The sequence below is a fragment of the Miniopterus schreibersii genome (genome assembly GCF_964146895.1).
Source record: "Miniopterus schreibersii genome assembly, chromosome: 14".
NCBI lineage: Eukaryota > Metazoa > Chordata > Mammalia > Chiroptera > Miniopteridae > Miniopterus > Miniopterus schreibersii.
The window spans coordinates 34,309,578-34,333,311 of NC_138114.1; the positions used below are offsets into that span (position 1 = coordinate 34,309,578).

At 36.8% G+C, this 23,734-nt stretch overlaps 1 protein-coding gene and 1 pseudogene across 7 annotated transcripts in view; one reads left to right on the plus strand and one right to left on the minus strand.

Moving 5' to 3' along the window:
- CPEB3 (cytoplasmic polyadenylation element binding protein 3) overlaps window positions 1–23,734 on the minus strand; it is a gene marked incomplete at its 5' end in the record, with an annotated part of 131,843 nt that overhangs the window by 75,748 nt on the left and 32,361 nt on the right. For 5 of the 6 annotated variants that reach the window (XM_081157524.1, XM_081157523.1, XM_081157522.1 and 2 more), the window contains 2 exons: window positions 11,926–11,982; window positions 21,030–21,189. In XM_081157524.1, the coding sequence (XP_081013650.1) occupies window positions 11,926–11,982; window positions 21,030–21,189 (217 nt within the window). The remainder of the gene's footprint in view (window positions 1–11,925; window positions 11,983–21,029; window positions 21,190–23,734) is intronic. The other variant, XM_081157525.1, reaches the window with a different exon arrangement.
- On the plus strand, window positions 2,907–3,150 carry LOC308566780 (cytochrome c oxidase subunit 6B1 pseudogene; annotated as a pseudogene). Its single transcript has one exon. The product of its transcript is annotated as a cytochrome c oxidase subunit 6B1 pseudogene (transcript).

The following is a 23,734-nucleotide window of genomic DNA, read 5'->3' on the forward strand; positions in this document are numbered from 1 at the left end:
CAAGGCCCACAGAATGCATTGTTACAGTGTTTAATAAAGCTAGACTGTGGTGTCATACATAAATTGCTAGGAGATCCTGTTATCTAAAATTATTTTCAAAGTGGAAAGTTTCTCAAATGGGAAAGTTCCCAAATGGGTTCTGTAAAAATAAATGGAAACTCTATTTAATCGATTTTTTTAAAGCATAAAATGTCATAATAGTTTAAAACCAAAAAACAAGGATAATTTGGGTTGTATTTGCAGTATAAGATAGTTCTAAAGAAATCTATTTCCCTCCTAGGAAAAGAATTCACACTTTTCAGCTAGAAAGTTAAAATACCAGTTGGCCCATCTCATCTTCTGTAGTTTCCACTTTTCTTCAGACATACTCACACTTATCCAGTTCAAGCTCTATTTTCTCCCTAACTCCTTCTATCATTATAATGCTCAATAAAAAATAAAAAAATCTCTCCTGAATTTACAAAGCAATTACTCTTTATATCACTTACAAAGGAAATGCATTCCACAAACTTTTTTTTAACTTTTAAACTTTTCATAATCTGGAAGCTGGAGTTCATCTTACCATAGAGTGTATAATAAATGGTAGTTTCCTAGCTTGGCCTCCCAAAAAGCCTACTTCATTTATGATAATATGAGTGAATTAACAATAACAGATAACACTCAAAAAGAGATTAAATATGTTTTCACATCCTCTTATTTCTTTGTCCCTTCCCCCATCCTCAAGGGTGTTGTGCTACCCAACACCCCACTGCAGAACCTCTACGTAGAGAAATGATAAAGCATTCTGTATTTCAAAATTACTCATTTCTCTCGCAAACAACAAATTTCCATTCTTTCATTATATCTGATTTCTAACCAGGTACTCAGTGAAAAAGAATGATTACAATACTAAGGTACAAATGACTCATCAGACCTTAACACCCTGAAGGATAAATGAGAATGCTGTTCACTCAAGTAATCATCCGCTAAACATTCAGCAACAGAAAACATGAAGTTAATAGATCCAGACAGGCTAGGGGCAGGCAGGAACATCCTGAACTGGGGAGTAGGGAAGATCTGGAAAAGACATGCTGGGGAGTTTTAATCAAAACTTCCTTAAATAGTTCATGATTTTTATCGATTCTTCTCCTTTTCCATTCTAGTCAAGGGCAGTAAATTGGTTCACGCCAGTCTGGGGACTCTGACATCACGGAGGTAAGATAGCATATGGAACAGGCAGCCGGTTCAGAAATCTTGGATGCTTCCATTTGCTTTCTTCACTCATTGCGGAATTTAATGATGCACTGCCTTGGTTCTCATTTCAGTATTTCATGTTTGATCTCTATGGTGATTAATACTATAGCAGCTAAAACTTAATGAGGTACTTACTCTGCGCCAGCAACAGTTCAAAATGCTTGATCTGTATTAACATCATCAACATACCCCACACCTTCATGACATAAGAATCTTAGGCTCTTCTCTCAAATACCAGAGGAAAACAGGACATAGAATTAAGTATCTCACCTAAAATCACACAGCTAGGAAGTGGTGAACTTGGAATATAAATCTGAGCAGCCTCGCTCCAGATTCCCCACTTTCAAACACCACACTATACTATTAAATTCCCAGAGAGCAAGGGCGGTATCTTCTCCTTTTAATATCTTCTAATGAACCTGGCAGAACGCTCTGTAGTGAGCTGGTATTCAACAAATATGGCTTGTTAGCTGAGTATGCAATCCAGGGAGGGAGGAATATATGCCCTGATGGCCTTCAGAATGTAGGCCAACTCTGTTGGAGATTTAAAATTTGCTCATATGGGGGCCACTTGCAAATAGACTAATTAGAGTCAAACTCTTCCCTAAGGGAGAGGTAATGAAATGAACACCAAGTAAAGAACTTTGGGAGCACAAAGGTAGTGCATTCCCATGAGATCAGTATGAATTTTACACAAGAAAGAATAATGAACACAAAAACTTAAATGAGCCAGCACAAAACAATCCCACATAGGAAAAAAAGGGGGTAGTGTGTCTAATTCCACCTATATGATATATTCTATGCTAGTATAGATTTATATCAGATATATAAGATGTGATACACTTTTTAAAAATATTCTTATTGATTTTTTTTTTAAATGCCTTTATTGATTTCAGAGAGAGAAAGGGAGAGGGGGAGAGAGAGAGGAAGAAACATCAATGACTGGCTGCATCCTGCACGTCCCCCACCAGGGATCAAGCCTGCAACCCAGGCATGTGCCCTGACTGGGAATTGAACCGCAATCTCCTGGATCATAGGTCGACACTCAACCACTGAGCCATGCCAGCCAGGTGATGTGATCTACTTTTAAATAAAGTCCTATCTACTTCCTCTACGATCTTTAATTCTTGATTATCAATCATCATCATCATCATCATTACAGACAAAATTCTTTCACCATTTCCTGTGTATTAAATAATTTTAGACCTCATAAAAATTACATTTAATTTTTAGAAGTCAGAGTAGTGGTTACCCTTGGCTAGGGGTATTAACTGGAAGGGAGCCTGAGTGGGGTTCTAGGTATTGGTAATGTTTTGGTCTTGATCTAAGTACTAGTTTTATGACTGTTCAATTCATAATAATATATCAAGCTACATAATTTATTATCTGTGCATTGTTTGGTATGTATATACACCAGTAAAAAACTAAAACATTACAAATATTTTAGAATGGCTCATTGGGAATAAAAGGTTATAACATTAATGTGGAAAATCCAAAATGATACAATTTTTGTAGTCTTTGAATCATAAACCTGAATAATACAAAACTGAAAAAAAAGTAAAGAATTATTTTCAATCCATCAAAATAAATATAAACAGTCAGATGGAGGCATCTTTGCTGAGGCTCACAATGAGCTGCAAGCTGCTTCAGGGGCATCTTTAGGAGTCAGCAACATGGCAGAAGTCACCAAGACCAGAATTAAGACCTACCAGACTGCCCCTTTTGACAGCGGATTCCAGGAACTGCTGGCAGAACTACCTGGACTTCCACCACTGTGAGAAGGCAATGGCCGCTGAAGGGCATGATGTCTCCATGTGCAGATGGCACTGGCATGCGTACAAGTCCCTCTGCGCCATATCCTGGGTGTTGGTCTGGGATTCCTGCTGGGCAGAAGGCACTTTTCCTGGGAAGATCTGAACTGGCTGCACCCCATGTCCTCTGTCCTCCATCCTTCTCCCAGGGAGGCAAAAGGGGACCTGGGTACACCCCACCCTGGGATCCTGAATCATGGCTTAACTAATAATAAATACTTGTTGGGAAGTATAAAAATATATATATACAGGGTGGGGCTAAAGTAGGTTTGCAGTTGTGAGCAAACGAAACACAGTTTATTCTTTATTAAAACACAGTATTATTATTTATTATTGTATTATTTTCCAAACAAACAACTGTAAACCTACTTTGCCCCACCCTGTGTGTGTGTGTGTGTGTGTGTGTGTGTGTGTGTGTGTGTATAGAAAGGTACATTTAGTTCACAGTGGGATAGGCCCAAATTATTCTAAAAATAAATTTACATGGTCAATGACTAGTACATTGTAAATGGCACCCCCATGTTAATAGAGTGGTGCTTTGTTAGCCATACGAGGCAACACTGTAAAGGGATCATCTGTTACTCCTTATGACTTGGCCCACACTTGTTTAAAATGGCTGCACTCATACATGTGATTCCCCAAGCGCACATTATAATCTGATCTAAAAATCTAAAGTAATTCTTCAACTACATGGATTCATCCACATGGGCTGAAGTTTCTCTAAGCAAATGACATTATACACAGGTTCCACTATAGAGGCTCAAAAGACAAGAGGTCAAGGGGAGATATCTCCACTCTATTGTGGATCAGGAAAGCATGCACTATTTTCAGGAACTTAAGCAGAGTCCCTGGGATGCGATATTGATGAAAAACAGATGAACAAGATACAAAGAACTTAGTACAACATTTTATTAACTGGCTTAGAAACATCTGTCACAACTAGTAAAAGTCAACTGTGGAAACAAGTAGTTAATTTCTTTCCTTGCAATAAAATCAGTTTCTTAAAAACATCTTGCAGGCTTATTTTTTGAATACCACTTCAGTATGCAAAATTCAATTCTATTCAAACATCTAATGATCCCTTTCCAGCTTCCATCTAAATATTAGTCATAGAAAAAAATTTCACCAAAGATGAGTTAAGATCTTAAAGTTAGTAAAAGAATGTCCCCTTTTCCTTAATGACATTGTAAATTCCCAAAGAGCAGGAGTGATGGAGTTTGTCTCATAAATGCTCTTCTTCTATCTTTGTCTTTATAATGGTAAGTAACAATGTTTTAGGCCAGTGATTCTCAAATCTGGCAAACTATAATTTGAAAGATCAATTTATCTGTAAACAACATGAACTTAGCAGGTAAAATGTGCTTGAAGGGATGGGATACACACTTATCTGCTATATTTACATAAAGTATGTAGATGTTTTAGAATCCCTTCTTCCTACCCTTCTCTCTTTGACTCTTACACATTTTTCTCAGACAAATCTTTCCATTTCATTTGCAAGCCTACAAAGTAACACCAATAACTGATAGGCATAAATAATACTAGTGTTACTGACATACTTTACAAAGAGAAGAAATACCATGAAATAAAATATAATAACCTACTGATGATTTATCATGTTCTGTATGCTAAATGCTTAACATGCCTATTCTAATTCCCAAAGCAACTATCATAATACTCATTTCCAGATGGACAAACTGAGGACCAGGAAGATGACTGGCCCAGGTTATTCAGCTACTAAAACAGCAAACCTGGGACTGAGTCCAGATCAACACTGGCTCTACAGAGTTTATTCTTTTTTTTCCCCTTTAAATTGAGGTATGATTTGTATTATTTATATTCAATAAAAGTCAAGCACTCTAAGTGTACAGTTTGATCAATTTTGGAGATAATGCAGTCATATAACCACTACCATTATAGTCAAGATACAGAGCAGTTCATCTCCCTAAAAAATTTCTTTGTGCCCTTTTGCTGTTGTTTCCATCCCCTAACCAACAGCCCCTAGCAAACATTAATCTTCTTTCTGTACTATAGTCTCGTGTACCCTTTCAACAACTTCAAATTAATGGAATCAATGTGTTTGACTTCATGTCACATCGTATTTTTGAGATTTATCCATGATGTTGCCTGTGTTAATATTTCATTTTTTTAACTGCTCAGTAGTATTCCATAGTATGGAAATACCACAATTTACCCATTCACCAGTACTTATGAACTGAACTGTGTCCCCCTAAAATTCATAGACTTGCAGCCCTAACTCCCAATGTCACTGTTTTTTAAGACAGGTCTTTAAAGAAGTAATTAAGGTAAAATGAGCTCATTAGGATAGGGCCCTGATCCAATAGGACTGGTGTCCTTATAAGAAAAGGAGATACTAGGAGTGCCCATGCACAGAGAAGGGCCATGTCAAAGAAAGAAGGCAGCCACCTGACAGCCAAGGAGAAAGGCCTCAAGAGAACCCAACCCTGATGGCACCTTGATCTTGGACTTTTAGCCTCCAAAACTGTGAGAAAATAAATTTGTTTTATTATGGCAGTCCTAGTAAAGTAATATACCAGTTGATGGACATCTGAAAAGCCCTTTACTCTTATACACTAATATTGAAGAGCCAGTATTTCAAAGCTATAAAGTCCTTGAAAGTACCCAGAAATTCCTTTCAAATTTCCAGAAACTTCACCATCCTGTTTGCTTTTAGTAGCATAATCTAAGATGAATAAAAAAGAATTTCTCAATCAAATTCTATTTCATTTCATTATTATTACCATAGCACTACTGTTTTCTATTAATCATTAGAGTTAAAGCTGTTATTTTATGAATTAAAATCAGTATTTTAATAGATATTTTTCTGAATTGGTTAGAAAATCCAATTGTCATTAATAATATGAAACTATATCCTGCATTCTAAACAACTGAACTTTTGCAACATTCTGCTTCATTGCTTACAAAATCTTACAGGAAACTGCCCTTGTCGGTGTGGCTCAGTAGGTTGGAGTGTCGTTCCATCACCAATCAGGAAACATACCCAGGTTGCTGGTTCGATCCCCAGTTGGGGTGTGCATGGGAGGCAACCAATCTATGTTTCTCTCTCACATCAATGTTTTTTTCTCTCTCCCTCTCCCTTTTTCTCTCTCTAAAAAAATCAATAAAAATTTAAAAAGCTTACAGGAAACCTATAGATTTTTAATAAATCTCCCAAACAAAACAGAAATTACTTCTGTAAACAACACAAAGATGCCCTACCTGGTTCTGCTGGAATACCTTAATTAAAAGTTAAGGTACAAGAATAAGGAGGCTCAATTCAGCCCCTTCCAATCATTTTTTTCAAACTTTTTTTTAAGTATCAGAGCCCGCTCTCCTCCAACAAATGAACCCTAACAAATAAGAGATATTTGTTTCCTGAACAAGGCTATTCAGGTCAAAACAGCACAGGGACCCAGAGCCCCACTTTTCGGGTATCTTTCTCCCATAGTGGCCCTTAAAGTATCTCCCTGGATGCTTGGGTTCCATAGAACACGACTGGAAAGCTAAAGATCAATACTTCATGGTAGAACCATTCTTACTAGCTGGAAAGTTCTTTCTTACAGCTGCCTCTCTATTATCCTTAATCATAGACCCAAGCCTAATCCTACTTTTGTTTGAGGGTCCTTACTCTATTTCCTTTTGGTTGTCTCTTCTCTACAATGAAGATATATTTAGCTATTCCTCATAAGAAATGGTTTTCCATACCCCATATCATCCTGAGCATTCATCTTTGGATAAACCTAATCTTCTAGCAAGGTAACACATGTCTGTCCAAGCTTCTCATTGGAACATCCAAGGCCCCTCACCATCTGACCCCTAACCACCTTTCAGATCCTCATTCTCACCATTCCACACATCAGACCCAAATATTCAGTAACACCAATTCTACCCACTCTTCTGATAGTATCATTATAACAGAGGGTGGGGCAAAAGTAGGTTTACAGTCTGTATGGAAAATAATACAGTAATTTATAAATAAGAATAAAATAATAAACTCTGTGTTTTGCATACTCACAACTGTAAACCGACTTTTGCCCCACCCTGTATAAGTTCCACAAGGTCAGCGCAAGAGTCTCGATACCCATGTGTCTTGACATCTTTTCTTCTCTGCTCTCTAGGAAACCCCTAACCACCTTATTCATTTCCATACACTATTTTCCTGTCTTGTCCAAATCGCAGTTCCAGGCTTTGCTCTACCATCTTGCATCTAGTATTAAAGTTGTGTCTAAACTACATTAGCCATATAGGTTACTAATAACAGAGCCTCTTAATATGTGACAGGTTATCAAAGTAATCACTCTGAACTTCTAGGTCCACATCCTAAATTCCTAAATAAAACAGGAAAAAAAAGCCATTCAAAATGTGTGTGTGTGACAAGATTTCTCTGGAAACAAACCTAGGTAAAGAATCTCTGCACCACACTATTATCACTGGTTGGAGAGAGTGGGCATCCACATTGGCTTACTTCAGACAATGTCTATTTACCCTCACACCTGTGGCCTGATAGCATTCCATGGAGAATAGTTAACTGCCACCTTACTTTTATTTCAGTAGCATGTTGCTAAATGACATAATAACTGCCCCCCCAAAGCAAGAAATCAAGAAAAGTCATGAGGATTCTAATCACATACCAGAGTATTTTACACATACCAATATGTCCAAATCAGGTCTGAAATTGCCTACTACAGAAGTATGCACCCAAACATCTGGTATGTGTTCTCAAATAAACCATCTTCTCTGAACTACTATGCCAAAACCTCATGATGTCCTTCGAACTTTATATAAATACTAAATTTCTAGATTGTTCGGGATGGCCAATACTTGCTAATCTTACATTTCCAAACCCACAAATAACATAGGTAATTTATTCCAGAGAAAAGAGACAGTGAACAGAATGGGTGCTAGCGTGCTCAGGAGTCTAAGCGGAACAAAGGCCTGCCCCCCGCCCCTGGTCAGTGAGTGCTCACCTTGTCCCTATCACAAGGTTCCTCTCATGTGAGAGGAGGGTTCCTTCATGGAGGAAAGCTATGGAAAGGACTTGACCTGAGAATTTGGGAAGAGCTCCAACAACATGAGAGCTGCCCATTCCCATCATCCCTGCCCTTACCGCTCAAAAACAGCTGCTGCTTCTGACGTGAACTCAGGAAAACCTCAGAGAACAACAAAAGCAGATCAAGCCTTGAGGGGAAAGAAATAGGAGGGAATGGATGGGCACAGCCCTTATAATACCTGATTCCTTCATGCTCAGATGCAGACAGACACTGGCAAGGGGAAGGGGGTGGATCTATCAAGAGGTAACTACTTCTAACTGTAGTCTTCTCCATCTACACCTCACTCACCCTCCGCAACCAGGTTTCATCCCAGACCAATTAAATTAAGTCTTTAGTGTAGGGTCACAGGTATTTTCTACTTTGGTTCCCATTTTGGTTGTATAGCCAGGATTAAAAATTATAGCTACTTCAAAAGAAAAAAAAATAGGGGAAGGGCAGAAGAAGAAGAAGCACAGAATAGCTTTTTTTTAGGTGTGCATTTCTTGCTAGGTTTGGTAGTAGGGGCAATGCATATTTAACCTTACTGTTTGTAAAGAAGAGGTTAGTATGTCCATTTTAAATAAACACCAGGTAACCTGCCCAAGTTCACACAGCAAATAAGTAATGAATCAACGATTTAAACCAAGATCTATTTTTTTTTTAATTTTTTTATATCTTTATTGATTTCAGAGAGAAGAAGGGAGAGGGAGAGAGAGAGACAGAAAACATCAATGATGAGAGAGTCATTGATTGAGCCCACAACCCAGGCATGTGCCCTGACCAGGAATTGAACCCCGATAGCCTGGATCCTAGGTCGACGCTCAACCTCTGAACCATGCCCGGCCGGGCTAAACCAAGATCTTTTTGCCGCCTTCCCCAACTGCATTCTTTCCACTATATTAGGCTGAAAAAAAATTGAGTCGGATAACAAAGGTGTGTGTGTGGAGAGCAACAAAGAAAAGAAGGCAAAGTTTCATCTACTTAAGTTTACCTAGGGATCATCTGCATACCAAGTCTGTGAAAGTCTCAGACTCCCAATCTTCATTGACTAGAAGCCTCTTTGGAAGTATGGTTAAAATTCTTGTCACTAACAAGGAAGACTATGTTCTGAAAGTAAGGCTGATCCTATTGGAAGTGCACTAATTCTCCACAATCAATAAAGTATTATTTAGCTTTCTTATAAAGGAGCTAAATGAAACCTCAGTGATCTTTTGGGGAAAACCCAAGAGTAGAAATCACACTGGATTAAGAGACTGATTAGCAGAATAAAGTGTGTGTCCAAGCCATAGATGGCTTTTTGTGGCTGTATGACATCAGCATGTTCCTTTACTTTTTTTAGAAAATGAAAACAGTGCCATGTTTTAAACAAGATTGCAATAAAGATGAGATGAATGACCATCATTTTCAACTGTCCTATCAAAACGGTCCAATGGCAAAGAAAAATGAATCATGGAGCATTCTCTTTAACGTTTTTTTTTTTAATTTTTACTTTTCTGGAGAGACAGGAAGAGAGAAGGAGAGAGAGAATCATCAATGTGAGAGAGAAACATCAATCTGCTGCCTCCTGCACACCCCCTACGGGGGATGGCGCCTGAAACCCAGCCATGTGCCCTGAATCAAACAGACAATAGCTTGATGCACAGGATGATGCCCAACCAACTGAGCCATACCAGCCAGGGCGATCCTTTTGGTACTTTAAAATATACTACAGAATCATAGTCTTCAGTCTCAAAGCAATCATTAAGATGACCTAATTCAGTCCCCTTCTCTTACAGGTAAGAAAATTTAGAGGCTAAAATGGGCATTTTAAGTAACATGCACAAAGTAGAAAGAACTTAAACAAAATCTCTTATTTAAAAGCAGAGAATTTAAAGAGAATCAAAACAAAGGAAATCCAAACCTTTTAGAAAGAAAAATGTCTTCTAGCTTCATTTTTTTACACAAAAAATTAAAAATTACATCCCCTCCCTCTTGAAAAATATTTGATCTTTTCTCAAATACACACTCACTCCTTCAGGCAAACACACTACCATGCTGTTCTTTCCTTTTACATTCAACTCTAAATCCCACTGCCTAGCTGAAGTATTTTCACAAAATTGCTGTAGCTCAGCAAGTTAAGCATGCCTATTCATCTTGACCCCAATGTACCTACTTCCAGAAATTAGAAGTAGCATAATCTAAATGTAAAGTTACCTTTCTTTTAGGAATTAGAAAATAGAGGTGAACAGTCTGGAATTTTATTGTTTCCAAGACCCTCCAAAAGAGGGTGACACTAGCTATTTAGAACAAAATGTGCACACAGTGAATTAGAACCTGCACCGTCAAGCACTGTCAGGGGTTCTCTGCAGTGCTCACTAGGAGGTAGGCTACATATCAGAGCCAAAAGAAATGTGAAATATATATTTTAGAGATAACCTAAAATCTGTCTTAAGGAACTCCACTGGCATTTTAATATCCCTATGCAAACAAGAGGGAAAGAGGTAATGTTGTACGCAATCCTAGATTTACCCAGGATGTCCTCCATGTGTGTCAAGAGTTAGCTTGTGTATCTCAGATGAAAAGAGTGGACAACTTGATACCACTCATTTGATAGAGGAGAAAACTTAAATCAATGGCTTGTATAGGTCCTTCTGACAACTGACACTTTCCGTTTAGACAACATCAGCAGTGGTAATTCTCAGAGGAAAGTATAACTGGAAGGTATGCACTAGGAACACTAAAGAATGGGAAATTGGCCCATTCAAACTTAGGAAGTAGTATTGAGAAGTGAGAAGGCACACCATGATACCTGTCTTTCCCATCAATCAGGAGAGCTGAGCAAATGTCTTCTGCAAAGTATTTGGTTCACAGACACTTGGAAAGAGAATTTATACCAGCCAGCTATTTCTTCCAGCATTAATTAATATAATGACTTTCTGGTTAGTAAGGTTTTGATGCTCCAGAACTCAATCCAACAGAACTCAATCCAATATTACTAACAAAAATATTTCTAACCTGCAAAGCTGTTGACACCTATATATCATGTAAATCATCTAATGGGAGACCCCTGAGGTCCAGTTTGAAGCACCAGTTGGCTATCTACCAAAATGAGAAAATTCTCAGTTATGTGTAATGAAGGTGACTTATTCATTCCCATTCTCTACCCCAGTTCCTCTCTCCCTTCACACCTCCCTCTTTCCTTCTCTTCTGTCCTTACCAGCAAAGTTCTCTGTAAAGGACCAGGTAGTAAATAGTTCAGGCTTTTGGGGCTCTACCGTTGTAACACAAAAGTAGCCACAGATGATAATCCATGTGAATGGGAGTGGCTGTGTTTCAATAAAGCTCTTTACAAAAACAGGCAGTGGGCCATATCTGGCTCACAGCGCTGCAGTTTGTTAACCCCTGGTATACAGTTACCATTCTCAAACTTCAGCCCCATCAGAATCACCTATAGGACTTGTTAATACACAGGTTTCTGGGCCCCATCCTTAAAGTTTATGATTCAGCAGGTCTGTAGTGGGACCTGAGATTCTGCATTTTTAATAAGTTCTCAAATGATGCTGCTGGTCCAGGGATCATACCTTGAGAACCACTGTTATAAAATAATGGCCTACGGTTTTACTCATTCAAAGGCTGAAATGTAATAATTAAAAAGTGGAAATAACATCCTGATAAATCATTGCTTAGTAAGTTATATAATGTTTAATCACTGGCGTGTACACCTAAAACTAATATAATATTGTATGTCATCTGTAATTGAAAAATAAAAAATGACTAAAAAGAAAAAAAAAGTGGAAATAATATGCTGTAAATGTGGCTGCTAATTTTATAGAATATTTCACATGAAGACTTACTGTTAAGTGTCATAATATTATCTGTTCCTGGATGATGGAAATTGATTCCCATGCGTCCTAAAAAATAAAATAATTTTATTTTAAGCACAAAGAAAATAATGCTTAATATAATCGTTACAAATACATTGTAAAGTATGAACATTACAAAGAGCAAAAACAAATTAATCTATAACAAACAATGCTATCAAAGGCCATAGCGATCACAAGTTTTTAAATCAAATCATAAAATATACACACGAAAAATCTTAAAACAAAGCCAAAGTCTCAAGAACAACAAATAAACAAAATGAAACAAAACAAAAAAGAAGCTTCCATTATAATCGTCTGAAATTTTAATGCATCTCCCGCATTCCGATTTAAACATGCCAACTCCCTGAATTAAGCATTTTATTTTAACAACCATTCATAGTGCCCTTCAAATTCGAGCAGCAGAATAATGAATTTAAGAACTTTATAAACTTGAAGCTTAGAGGGAATAAAAAGATAAAGGTCTCATAGTGACTCAAAAATGCAACAATGATCAGAATGGCAAATGGAGGAAAGAAGGTAAAATTTATATAATGGACTGGGGAACGACTGGCTTAAAAATCTAGGGTTCTTATTGCTGCGCCTATCACTAACTAGTTATATGACCTTGGGCATAATGCTTGTCTTCAGACCTTTGTCCTCATAGTAGTAACAGGGGTTGCAAACTTCTGTCCACACTGGCTGGCTGCTGTGCTTGTACTCCTCTGAGCTAAGAATCATTTTTAAAGGGTTGTAAAAAACAAAAATTAAAAAACAATAATGTGCAACAGAGACAATGTGACCCAAAGGCCTAAAATACAAAGTTTGCCAACCTCTGGTCTATAAGGTGACAAGAATAAATCAGATGCTTCAGCCAATAGCCTCCAGGGTTAAGATTTCATTAATTATTTAGGAAAAGGAGGTGGGTGTATCAAAAGAAAAACGAAAGAGAGAGAGTCTTATATGGGAAAAATGTACTTAGTAAGTTTCCTTGACCAATTCCTGCAACAAAATCATTATTGCTATTGTGTGAAGCTAGTATCTACAAACTCGGCTCTGCAAGGTTTTCATGTCTAATTATGTCAAGAGTTACCATGAAATTCTCAGAAAAATGTTAATTTTAGGTCACTACCACTGTTTAAATAAATGTCAGCAGCATTTGGGGGGAGAGTGATGCAGAGAGAGCTAGAGGTAAGGAAGAAGTGATTGACTTTTACAGAAAATACAGTGTTATATATAATTGCAAAACGTTAGTCATGACTTGGTACTGAATTCTGTTATGCAGTACTGCAGGCAAACAGCATTATCAAGCTCTTCTGGCCCAAAAGGGAGAAAAAAAAAATCACAGTTGACAAAACATAGTATTTGCCTCCAATAAAAAGGGGGAATAATGAATTCCTTCTCAAATCAAAGCCATTCTAATCTCTTAAAGAAGACCCTCAGATCACAGTAATCTGTGAAAGGTCATTTCATATTAGGGACAAGGGAAAAACAAAACTCTCGTAAGTGTAATGTTGCTTGAATTGGCTGTGTGTGTGTGACAGAAAAAGTAATTAAGAATGAAAAAATCATCAGCCATTGATGGATTCTGATGAAACTGTTCTAATTTTACCATGAAGCATTAAAGAACTTTCAAGAAAAATTATTTTTGGTTTTTATTATTTTAAACCTCCCTATCAGGAGGAAGACATTATACCTATCTCTAGTTTTGTGGAAACTATTTTGCTAACATTTATATTTTGGTAAAATTCTTTGTTTATATTTTAATGTTTTCTACAGAAAAATCATCATATTAGTAATGAATCATCTCTTACTAACAGAATTTCCGGTTTTGTTTTTTTAATGAATTTTTTAGATATTTTCATATTTACTAGAAGCTAATTGTTAGGAGTTTCAAAAACAAGCCATTGTTAAATGACAAATTTAACAGTATCTATGTGTCATATGCTTTTCCAGCTCCTAAGTCAATTTAGAGTCCCTAAAAATTATAGTCTACACCATATGCAACGAGTGCTATCGCCTGCCACCACCACCTTGATCAGAACCTACTACAGGAAAATTTGTCACCAGAACAAGGCTTTGACTCAGTAGAGACTTTACATTCTGAATTTTGTTAGCTATATCAACATTCTCTCCATTATTTTCAGATAATCAAGATACTCTTTGGGTTCATTACCACCAAATACTAACATCTATGAGAACTAGATGTGATCTACTCATTATATTCTGAGGTATTCAAATTTAACAGTAAATAACCAGCACTGAAAGTCTGCCTAAAAACCCAACAAGAGTTCAAAATCTCTGCCTATCAGAACGTAAGGAAATGGCATATAGAGAAGGTCTCTATGATCTTTAAGCAAAGAATATTCAGAGGTAGGTGTGGTTCTTAAAAGCTAGCTATGTTCCCTAAACATTCCTATGACAATAAAGGGTTATCAAGAAAACCAAGTCCAAATTAAGCTGATCCTCATTCGACTTCTTTTATTTCCTGTGCTACAATCATTAACAGTAAAGAAGCATGTGGTTTACAATCACTGCATCGAATAATAATTTTCATATGTTTATGTATGTTTTTGAATGCCCCTCTCTGTAGTCCTCCAGAAGCTGGATCCTTTTTGGACTCTTTCCATGAGGTTTAGGACTTTTCAGCCAGCAAAAATGAAAATGAAAAGTAGCTTTCTAATTAATCATCCTCTATCCCACACTGATTTCTTCCGATTCAATCTTTCTAAAGATACAGCAAAACAAGAGCCTTGGGCAATGTTTTGTAGAAGGCATTACTACTTCCTATAAAGCAGAAACTTTTTGCTTTTCCTGGTATCCTGCCTAATTCTGTTGGCCTCTTTGACCCAATAGATCTCAGGATCAGTATCATCAATAAAAGATATTAAAAGAAACTCTGGGTCAATCAATGCCAGACTCACCAGAACCAATTATTTAAATATAATCTAATTTTCCCCACCTAAATGCAAATTCTTTTTAGTAAGACCACTTATGGCTTCTTTAAGTTACTTTCTTTACCTCTTCAAAAATTAATGTTTAGAGTATAAAATGCAATATATTTTCATTGGAGAAAAATTAGACAACACAGAAAAATGAAGAAAACAAGAATATCAATCAAACCAAGGCAAGTTCTGTTAACATTCTGATTTAGTCTCCCAGTTTAGGGAGTGCATATGTATAAAGGTTTCTTTTCTAAAATGGGGATTATTTTATAATTTTATTTTTTACTTAATATACTGTATGCCTTAAGTTTTCTTACAGTTGTTACGGAATTTTGGAAGAGAGAAAAATATATAACAGCAAAAGAAAAACTGATTCCAAATTCAGATGAGGCCATTTCTAGTTCCTTTCTTTTGTCCAACAAATACTGCTGTTTAATCAGCTGTGAAAATAGAATCAAGTGTGTGACATCTGGTGATTTTTGTTAATGCAGTCTGGTGCTGCCAGCGTGACATTTTGTCACCTGTCCATGGTCTGCTATTTTTAAATTGTTCCTGTCAGCTAGCTATCTTTTAAGTATAGTGTAAAATATAAGGTTTCAAAAACTGGAAGGCAAACTTGGTTTCACTGAGTTGAATAATGGTGTGAAAATCTGAGACTGTGTCCCACTTTTCCCACTGCACGGAGCCTGATGAATGGGGGTGAGAGGGGACAGAAGGAGAGTTTGGAGAATAGGGTTCCATATGGTTATTCAGACTGCAAAAATCACAGTCTCATAAACTCAATTCACATTCATATTTGAGACAAGTTACAAAAAACTACCTCTGCTACTATTCAAAGTGTCAGAGTCCAGCTAAACCCATACTTTCATATGTCCAAAATAAAAATTAGAATTTTTATTAATTCATACTTAACTATGAAAGTCACCTCTTCACTTCTGCAATATGTTATGTGATAGGGAACAACTGCTGTATCTTCCTCTAATCATCCCCCCTTTACTCTAGAAAGTCAAGTCCTTCAAGAGACCTTCACGTAACAGAATGTAAGTGCCATGTTCTAGAAAAGGTTACAAGACAAAATGGATATTCTACTGAATTCTATTTTCTACCACTTTTCTCCGTAAAGCTGACTTTCCTTCAGAAAAACTATCCACAAGATGTAATAATATGGTATGTAAGAATATAGTAAAATGGTGTTTTAAATCCCTTTCAAGGAAATATGATAAAAGTTTGATACTATAACATTCTAAATATGTTCCAAAGGACCAAGAAGCAAAAGCTGTGAGCTTGGAGCTGAGGTCAAATTCTAGTTTCTTTGCATATACCTGTAGTGGATAATTTTTAGCATGTGCCTAATGTTTCCTCATTTCAGGCCATACTCTGGAATAATTAAATCAGAATTTCTGGAGGTAGTACACAGGATTAAAGTACTCAATCTTTCTCTTTTAAAATTCTCAGGTGGGGGAAAAATCCTCTCAGGCGATTACTGCGACACTGAAAGGCTCATGGGGCAAATTAATGGGAGGCACTTATATATAAAAAAACAACAACTGCTCATCTTCTACCTACTACTGTCCCCTCTTATATAGAAGAACAATCACTTCTTGCTAACTCATAACCTGTGCCCTAAAAGTCTGTGGAATCTGCTAACTTTTATACAAGACAAACTGATAAGAGCTGAAGGGAGGTGGCACAAAAATATAACTGGAGTAATGACTCAAGTAAGTAAAGAGGCAGTATGTTTTTCTGAACAAACTGAGTGTAATGAAGGTGCACTTTTCCTAAAACAATGGAACCTCAACATTCCACAAAAAGGGCCAATTTTGTGAAAGGCTATATACCACTAAACTTAAGTTATATTGAAAAAATAAAAATGCCTTTATAACACCAACGGGGTGGCATCTATTCCTTCCAAATTTCTGTCAATTTGAAAGTTTTAAAGCACTGTTATCGGAAGGTAGCTATTTTTTCTCATTGGGTATATATTTGAAAAGCAAACCCTTCAAGATCAGTTCTCAACTGACACCTGCTCTTTTCATTTCTCAAATTTCAGTTCCATGAATGGTGAAGGAGAGAAAATTCAAATATATGAAGAGGTTTCATCAGGCACTACCCCCAAGTAGTCAGCCAGGCCTACTCTTCTGTTGTAAAAGGAAGACTACATGGGATGACAAAAAGGTGACTTTTTCCTGTTTTTTTTTTGCAAAGATGTCTGCTCTATTGCGAATACCAGCCAGGGGACAGGAGCTTGTCTCTCAATGTCACCCACACTGCCCAATGCATTATGGTTGATATTTCCCTATTATTCTCTCAGTACTTTGTCTTTTTTGAGTATTAATCCTAAGGGATAGTGTATTAATCAAACCTAATGACCCTGGATTTTCCTAGGGTTCCCTCATCTAGATGAACCCTCATCATTAGTAGTATGTGAACAGGCCACTGTAAGGAGGGGATAGGATGAACCTTTTGCCCTCTCACTTATCCCCAATGCCAGAAATCCCCTTAATTCCCACAGTTACGAGGAGAGCTGAACATCCCTTCAATCCACTAGAAAACAGGGCAGAGAACAATTCCTCCCACCCAGGCCTCACTCATACCTCTACCAACCCAAGGATTTTTGTACTGAGAAAAGAAATAAGGAACAGTTTTCATTAGTTCATCACGTATCACAAAACTCTCCTTCTCATCCCTCAGAGGCATTATCTCAAATGAACAATAGGGAAAGTCACACATAAGATGGGGTAAGAGACAACAGGTAATGATTAAAATGTTATTCTGTTATAACCAAGAACTGTAATTTGAGATCTTTAAGAAGCCAAAACTTAGTCTAATTTTTATTTAAATAGGGTACTACGATCTGATCAACACTGCAGAAGACATTTCTCAGGGTGCAGTGAAAAAAACCCAATTTGACTTTTTCTCTATATTACTTGACATTTTTATCATGGGGGAGAGAGGAAGGAAGGGGGAGAGAGAAAGACAGAAACATAGTCATCAATCGGCTGCCTCCTGCATGCCCCGACTGGGGATTGGGCCTGCAACCCAGGCATGTGCCCTGACCAGGAATCGAATCGTGATCTCCTGGATCCTAGGTCGATGCTCAGCCGCTGGGCCACCTCAGGCCGGGTCTTTAGGTGGTTTTTGATAATGATAATCACTATTTATATATGGCAAAAATAAAATTTTAACAACTTTCATTTGAAAGTTTTCAACATTTAGCTGCAGTCTCGCTAGAAGGAAATATTGTAGGAATATATAAAGGTTTAATTTATTACCGAGGCCAGGCAGTAGGCATACCACTACCACCGCGAGCAAAAAAACTGTAGATACCATTTGAGCAGTTTCTAGTGTCAGGAACTTGATCTGACTCTATGAAGTAGGTGCTTTATTTTAACGATGAGGACACTAAGACTTTGAAGAGGCTAACTAATTTATCTAGATAGATGGCTAACTAGAGGCAGAGCCAAAATTCAACCACAGGTCTGAGCAACTCTGCAAAGTCAGAAAGGCCGAGTTGAAATTTCATCTTCTCTACAGATAATAGAAAATGTCTGAAAGAATGTTAATAAAAATAACAATCTTTGTTATCTCTAGGTAGTAAGTCTCAAGTGATTTTTTTCACTTTCTTCCTTGTCTTTTTATGTACTACTTGAATTTCTTACGAGAAAGAATGTATTGTTTCAAAAGAAAACTGAGCTCCAGAGGAAAACACCAAAACAAACAAGCATATAAAAAAAACAATGACTCTATAACTTGAGTTTTGAGAGCCTCAAAATAGAATTCCATGTTCAAGGGGGAGAAGAGGATACTAAAGACAGGAGGAAAAATAGGATGGGGCAGAGGGAACTGTTTCTAGATAGACTCATCCAGAGCCCACATGGTAAGTGTCCTAGCCTACCACCTTTCTCTTAAAGCTCAGTTCACCTAGATGTTTACATCCTCTTATTTTTAATTACTAGATGTTTACATCTTTTGACCCAGACCCCTCTCTATGAATTTTCCTTAAGAAAAAGCTATGTGCAAAAACTTGTCCATGGAAGCATTGCCTACAGTGGAGAAAAAAGCTGGAAACAACCTGAGTCCAAAGTTAAGGCCTATCAATAAATTATAAAGACCAGATAAAAACATGGGTAATGTTTATGTGGGAAATAGAAAAATAAAGGATACGCCATCACAGTGTTCTTTAAATTACCTTCTTGTTGTTATAATTTGCTCCTTTTTAAAAGTCAAAAGTTACTTAAAATCTTTCCTTTATAATGCTAGCATCATAATTATGTTATTAGAAGGAATAAGGTTCAAGCACATAATGCCATAAATCAGATGTAAAAGCCTCTTAGCTGGAAAAGGGAAGCAGGGAGCTCAAACACCCCAACCAGAGAACAACGACATGATGATGTGATTGAATATGGGAAGTGGTCTACTCATAGGAAATTAGTGTGGGTGGTATGATGAACTGAGAAGTTGCAACTATACTGAGGCTGTAAAAAAGTACATATTAAATGCCTTCCAATTCATTAGGACATACATCTATACATACAATGCAGAAGGCTTTTATAGATGAAACCTTACATTTGCAAGTATAGTGAAGAAGTTTGTGCAGAGGGAGTTAGACATGCAATTTTAAAAAAGGCCACCACAACTGGAATAAGGTATTTACATTACCCCATAGTGAGGTACCCTCCTTACACTTTGCCAGTGCTACTTTCAAAAGGCGGGCCACAATAGCACCTACTTAAGCCATATCCACAAAATTCTGGAAAATTATTTAACAGGCTATAATCTTAGATCCTTTTATAGTATTTTATTGCTAGAAGAATACAGACTAAGATAAAACAGATATTCATAAAGAACAAGGGCTGAATATTTTAGATTAGGAGAGGCTTATAGCTGTTCAAGGTAGAGAAGCAAGACAAACAGCCTTAAAAGATATTAAAAACACAAAAGTCTGTGAATATCATTGGTTTCTTTTTTAACATCATTCTCACTTCTAAGTGAAATATGCTTTAAATTACCATGTACCTAATCTTTCAACTGGAGACAGACATGGTAAAAGTGACTAAATATAACAATGAATAAATGAGAGATTTTTTTTCTACTTCTGAAGGCTTTAAAATATAGCTTTTCTCAAAATCCTTTCTTTTCTTTATAGTCTGTTAACTACTTTCTTTTCACTGGAAATTGAGGACCGCAGCAGAAAACCATGAGTGTGACAAGAAAGGGATGAAATGGATTCCTGGCATGGCCTGAGGAAATGACTATCAGGTGTTCACAAGTCAGTCCTACCCTATAGAAGAGCCTGGAGAGGACCAGTGGGGATCACACTCCTCACAACTACAGAGGACATAAGGGTTCATAAAAGCTAGACATCCCTATGGCTAACTCTTTACAGTTTTCAGATAGTTAGGCTCTAACCCTGAGCATTGTAGATATTTCAACAGAAATTTTCCATTACAGTATTTAAAAATAGCATAGGGCCCCTAAAAAGTCCTATAACCCATAAAAAGAAATAGCTGTAATTATGAGTGTAACATCAGCCTCTATCCTGAATTTACATGGGCTGTAAAAATAAGAAATCCTAATATTGCTGATGTTGGGACTTTCTGCCTTATGTTTAACCTGAAACATTTACACACTTTAAGACATTTTGCTTGAGTTTTAGCCTTAGAGAATGCAAAAGAGTCACTGGCTGCTCTTAAGTCTGTGTAATGTTACTTCCCTCTACTAGGAAATTGATAATATTTTAATAAAATGAAACCCTTTCCTATGAAGTTTTCTGAAGTAGTCTTTGGAGACTAGTTTACTAAATCTCTTATTTCCTTGCAGTATACTTGGACTTAAATGAATTATCCAGGTTCGGCTATGTATTCCAAATGCAAAGCCCAGAAAATTTGGCTTCTGGTCTCATGCTATAACTGCAACCTCAGCTGCCCAACACATGCTTCTGCCAGACATTACGATTAAAGCAATCACCTTAAAAATCATAAAGTAGCTGAACCCAGGTTTTTAAAAAAATCAACTTTAAATACATTCCACAATGCTGTACAGAAGCAAACAAAAACAAACAAAACACAAACAAAACAAAAAAATCACAATTATTAAAAAGCTGATTTTTGTTTACAACACCAAGCAAGGAATGGACATATGAATATTCCTAACCTGCAAAATGATTCCTCCACATTATATCAGCGAAACTCATTGGTGGGCCACTGGGAGGGTAGTGTTTACCTTTCAGAGGCTCATGATCAGTCCTTATCATATCCATTAAGGAGTTCTCCAACGAGTGCAAGTTAAAAGTGTCATAGGGCCTACTCCGGTCCTAAAAACAAAAACACAGAACAACAAGACAATACATAAAATTACTTCATAAAATCAATACCATATCATTTGCTTCTTGACAAGTATTGATGACATGAATCAAAGTTCCAGATAGCTCTAATGATAAAGTCATTATTTTCATTAAGAATAATGACATTCCAGAATGATACTATACATTAATGCTGGAATTTAAAAAAAAGAATGATGACTTAGCAACATTAAGTTTAATACAAGTTTCCATAATTAAATTGCATCCTTTTCCCTAATATGCTTTCATGTATATGTCCCACTACTTCTGATTGACTTTCTCTCAAGTGAACTAAAAAGGTAAATTCAAAAGTTAAGAGTCGAGTGAACTGGCTTTGCCCTTCACCCCCTCCTCCACTGTCGAATGAAGATTCTACTCAAATGAACAGATTTTTTTTCGGGAGGAATTACTTTCCTGAGAAACCAAAAAGTGATCGTCATTTCAATGTAATTTTATTGGATATCTTTAATATTTATTACTGATAAGTCCATATATTAGGTGTACATCATAAAAATTATAGTATATCCAAAGTACTAAAATTACTTTTTGAAAAGCATGCACATGAAAAGCTTTAACCCAAGGTAGTGTTTTCATGATGTTAGATTCGAAAACATTTTGAAAATAGAAAGCTAACGCAAACTAAGTAAAGAAAAAAAAATAATTGTTCTACCACAGTTCACTCAAGCCCATGGGAGACCATCACCTACAAATTATTTTTAGTAGTCTGAGCCTAAAAGGAAATACAACTCATGGCCTAACTTATTACTATTGCACAGATTTAGTTTGTTTTTGTTTAAGAAAAGCAAGACAAACATACACCTCAACACCCACACAAATCAAACTATAGCAATGAGAGATTATTTTCAGGATCTTGACTAGCCTTGCAAATGATCACTTATCCTCTCGTATGAACAGGAGAATAACATGATGACTCCCCAGGTGAGCAAAAATAATACAATAGGTAAAAACCTCAGCTACAATGACCATTTTCTAGGTTTGTCTTAAACTCTTGCAAAGCTGTTTTCTTCTGGTTTCTGGAAAGCATAGCTGTATACCTATCCAGGGAGGCAAAAAGGAAGGTGACATTTCCTCATCACTGAACATAAAAAATCTCAGAGGATTGCTGAATAAATGAATACAGTACGTATGCATGCAGGTCCTAAGAACCAGGAGGTAAGAGTGCTAGAACAGCTATAAACAACTGAGGGCTTTTGGTGCATTATGATCCACCTCTCCAGTCTGCACGTGAAATTCCTCCCTTTGTACAAATGAGAAGATTGAGCTAGATTATTTCTAATATCCCTGGCAACCCTATCCTTTTTTTTTTTTTTTAAACTCATAGATGAGGAGTAGGGGTGGAGGGCACAGATTTTACAAATCCTTAATGCACAAGTTGAGGGCTACTCCCCTACTAGGCCCTGGTAGTTCAAAAATAAATGCGGTAGCCTAGTCCCTGTGCAAATAACTAGCAGAGAGACATAACCAATTAAAACTAGAGTATGATAGGTGTTTTGACAGAGGAATGTATGTAGTACAATGGGAACTAAGTCACATCTATTTCTTAAAGGGCAAATATTTGTGTATGCGTGCATCATAATTTTTTTAAAACTCACATTCTATAAAGTAAGTACTAGGAGTCTTGAATACCTGTCATGTGACCAGATATAAGGCTTGTCATAGTTATTCTCAATGGCCTCAGTATTCTCACTAGTAACATGGGATCCTACCTGCAAGAATTAGGTTGAAATTACCTAAGTATTTCTTTTACTCACATTGTGTTTGCCAAGAACAAGTAGTAAACATTTCGTAGTTTACTGATGTCTCCTCCGCAATTTTTTTATTTTTAACACTCATCAGTTATCTGTCTCTACTGTTGGATAAGAAAGAGACATGGAATATTTTCTTTGGTTCTCCATTTTGGTCACTATATAATTTAAGAAGGGCCTTTCCTTTACCTTTAAGGTCTTCCTGGAGATCATTTATTTTGCTTTGGGTTCAAGTTATCAGTAGAAACTTGAATTACTTAAGGAGTAAAGTTGAATTTCCAGAAATGCAGGCTTATCTTTCTCCATAAGAGGTATCGTATTCTTTGCCCAAAGAAAAAGCAGAGGTAAAAAAAAGTGTGCTGATGAAGAGGCAAAATGACAACCTATTTATGGCACTGACAATCCCCAAATAAATGTCTAGGGGCTATCTATCATACCTATCCACACTTCTAACCCTGCACCATGTGGGGCTGTTTGAAGAAAGGCTGATAAAGTAAAGGGACTAAAAGAAATGGCTGTTTTAAGGCATTTGAGAATGCTTCCAGCCAGGACAGTTCCCTTTTTTCATTTAATTCTTGATATAATCTTCAAGGCAGATAACATACTCATTTTACACATGCAAGTCTGAATCTGACCTCAAAGCCAATACCTAAGGAGTATAACAATCTGTCCAAAGAAGTTAATCCAATCCATAAAATGGAAGCTCTACAGAAGCACAGCATTACATCTAATCACTGATGAAATAAATGATC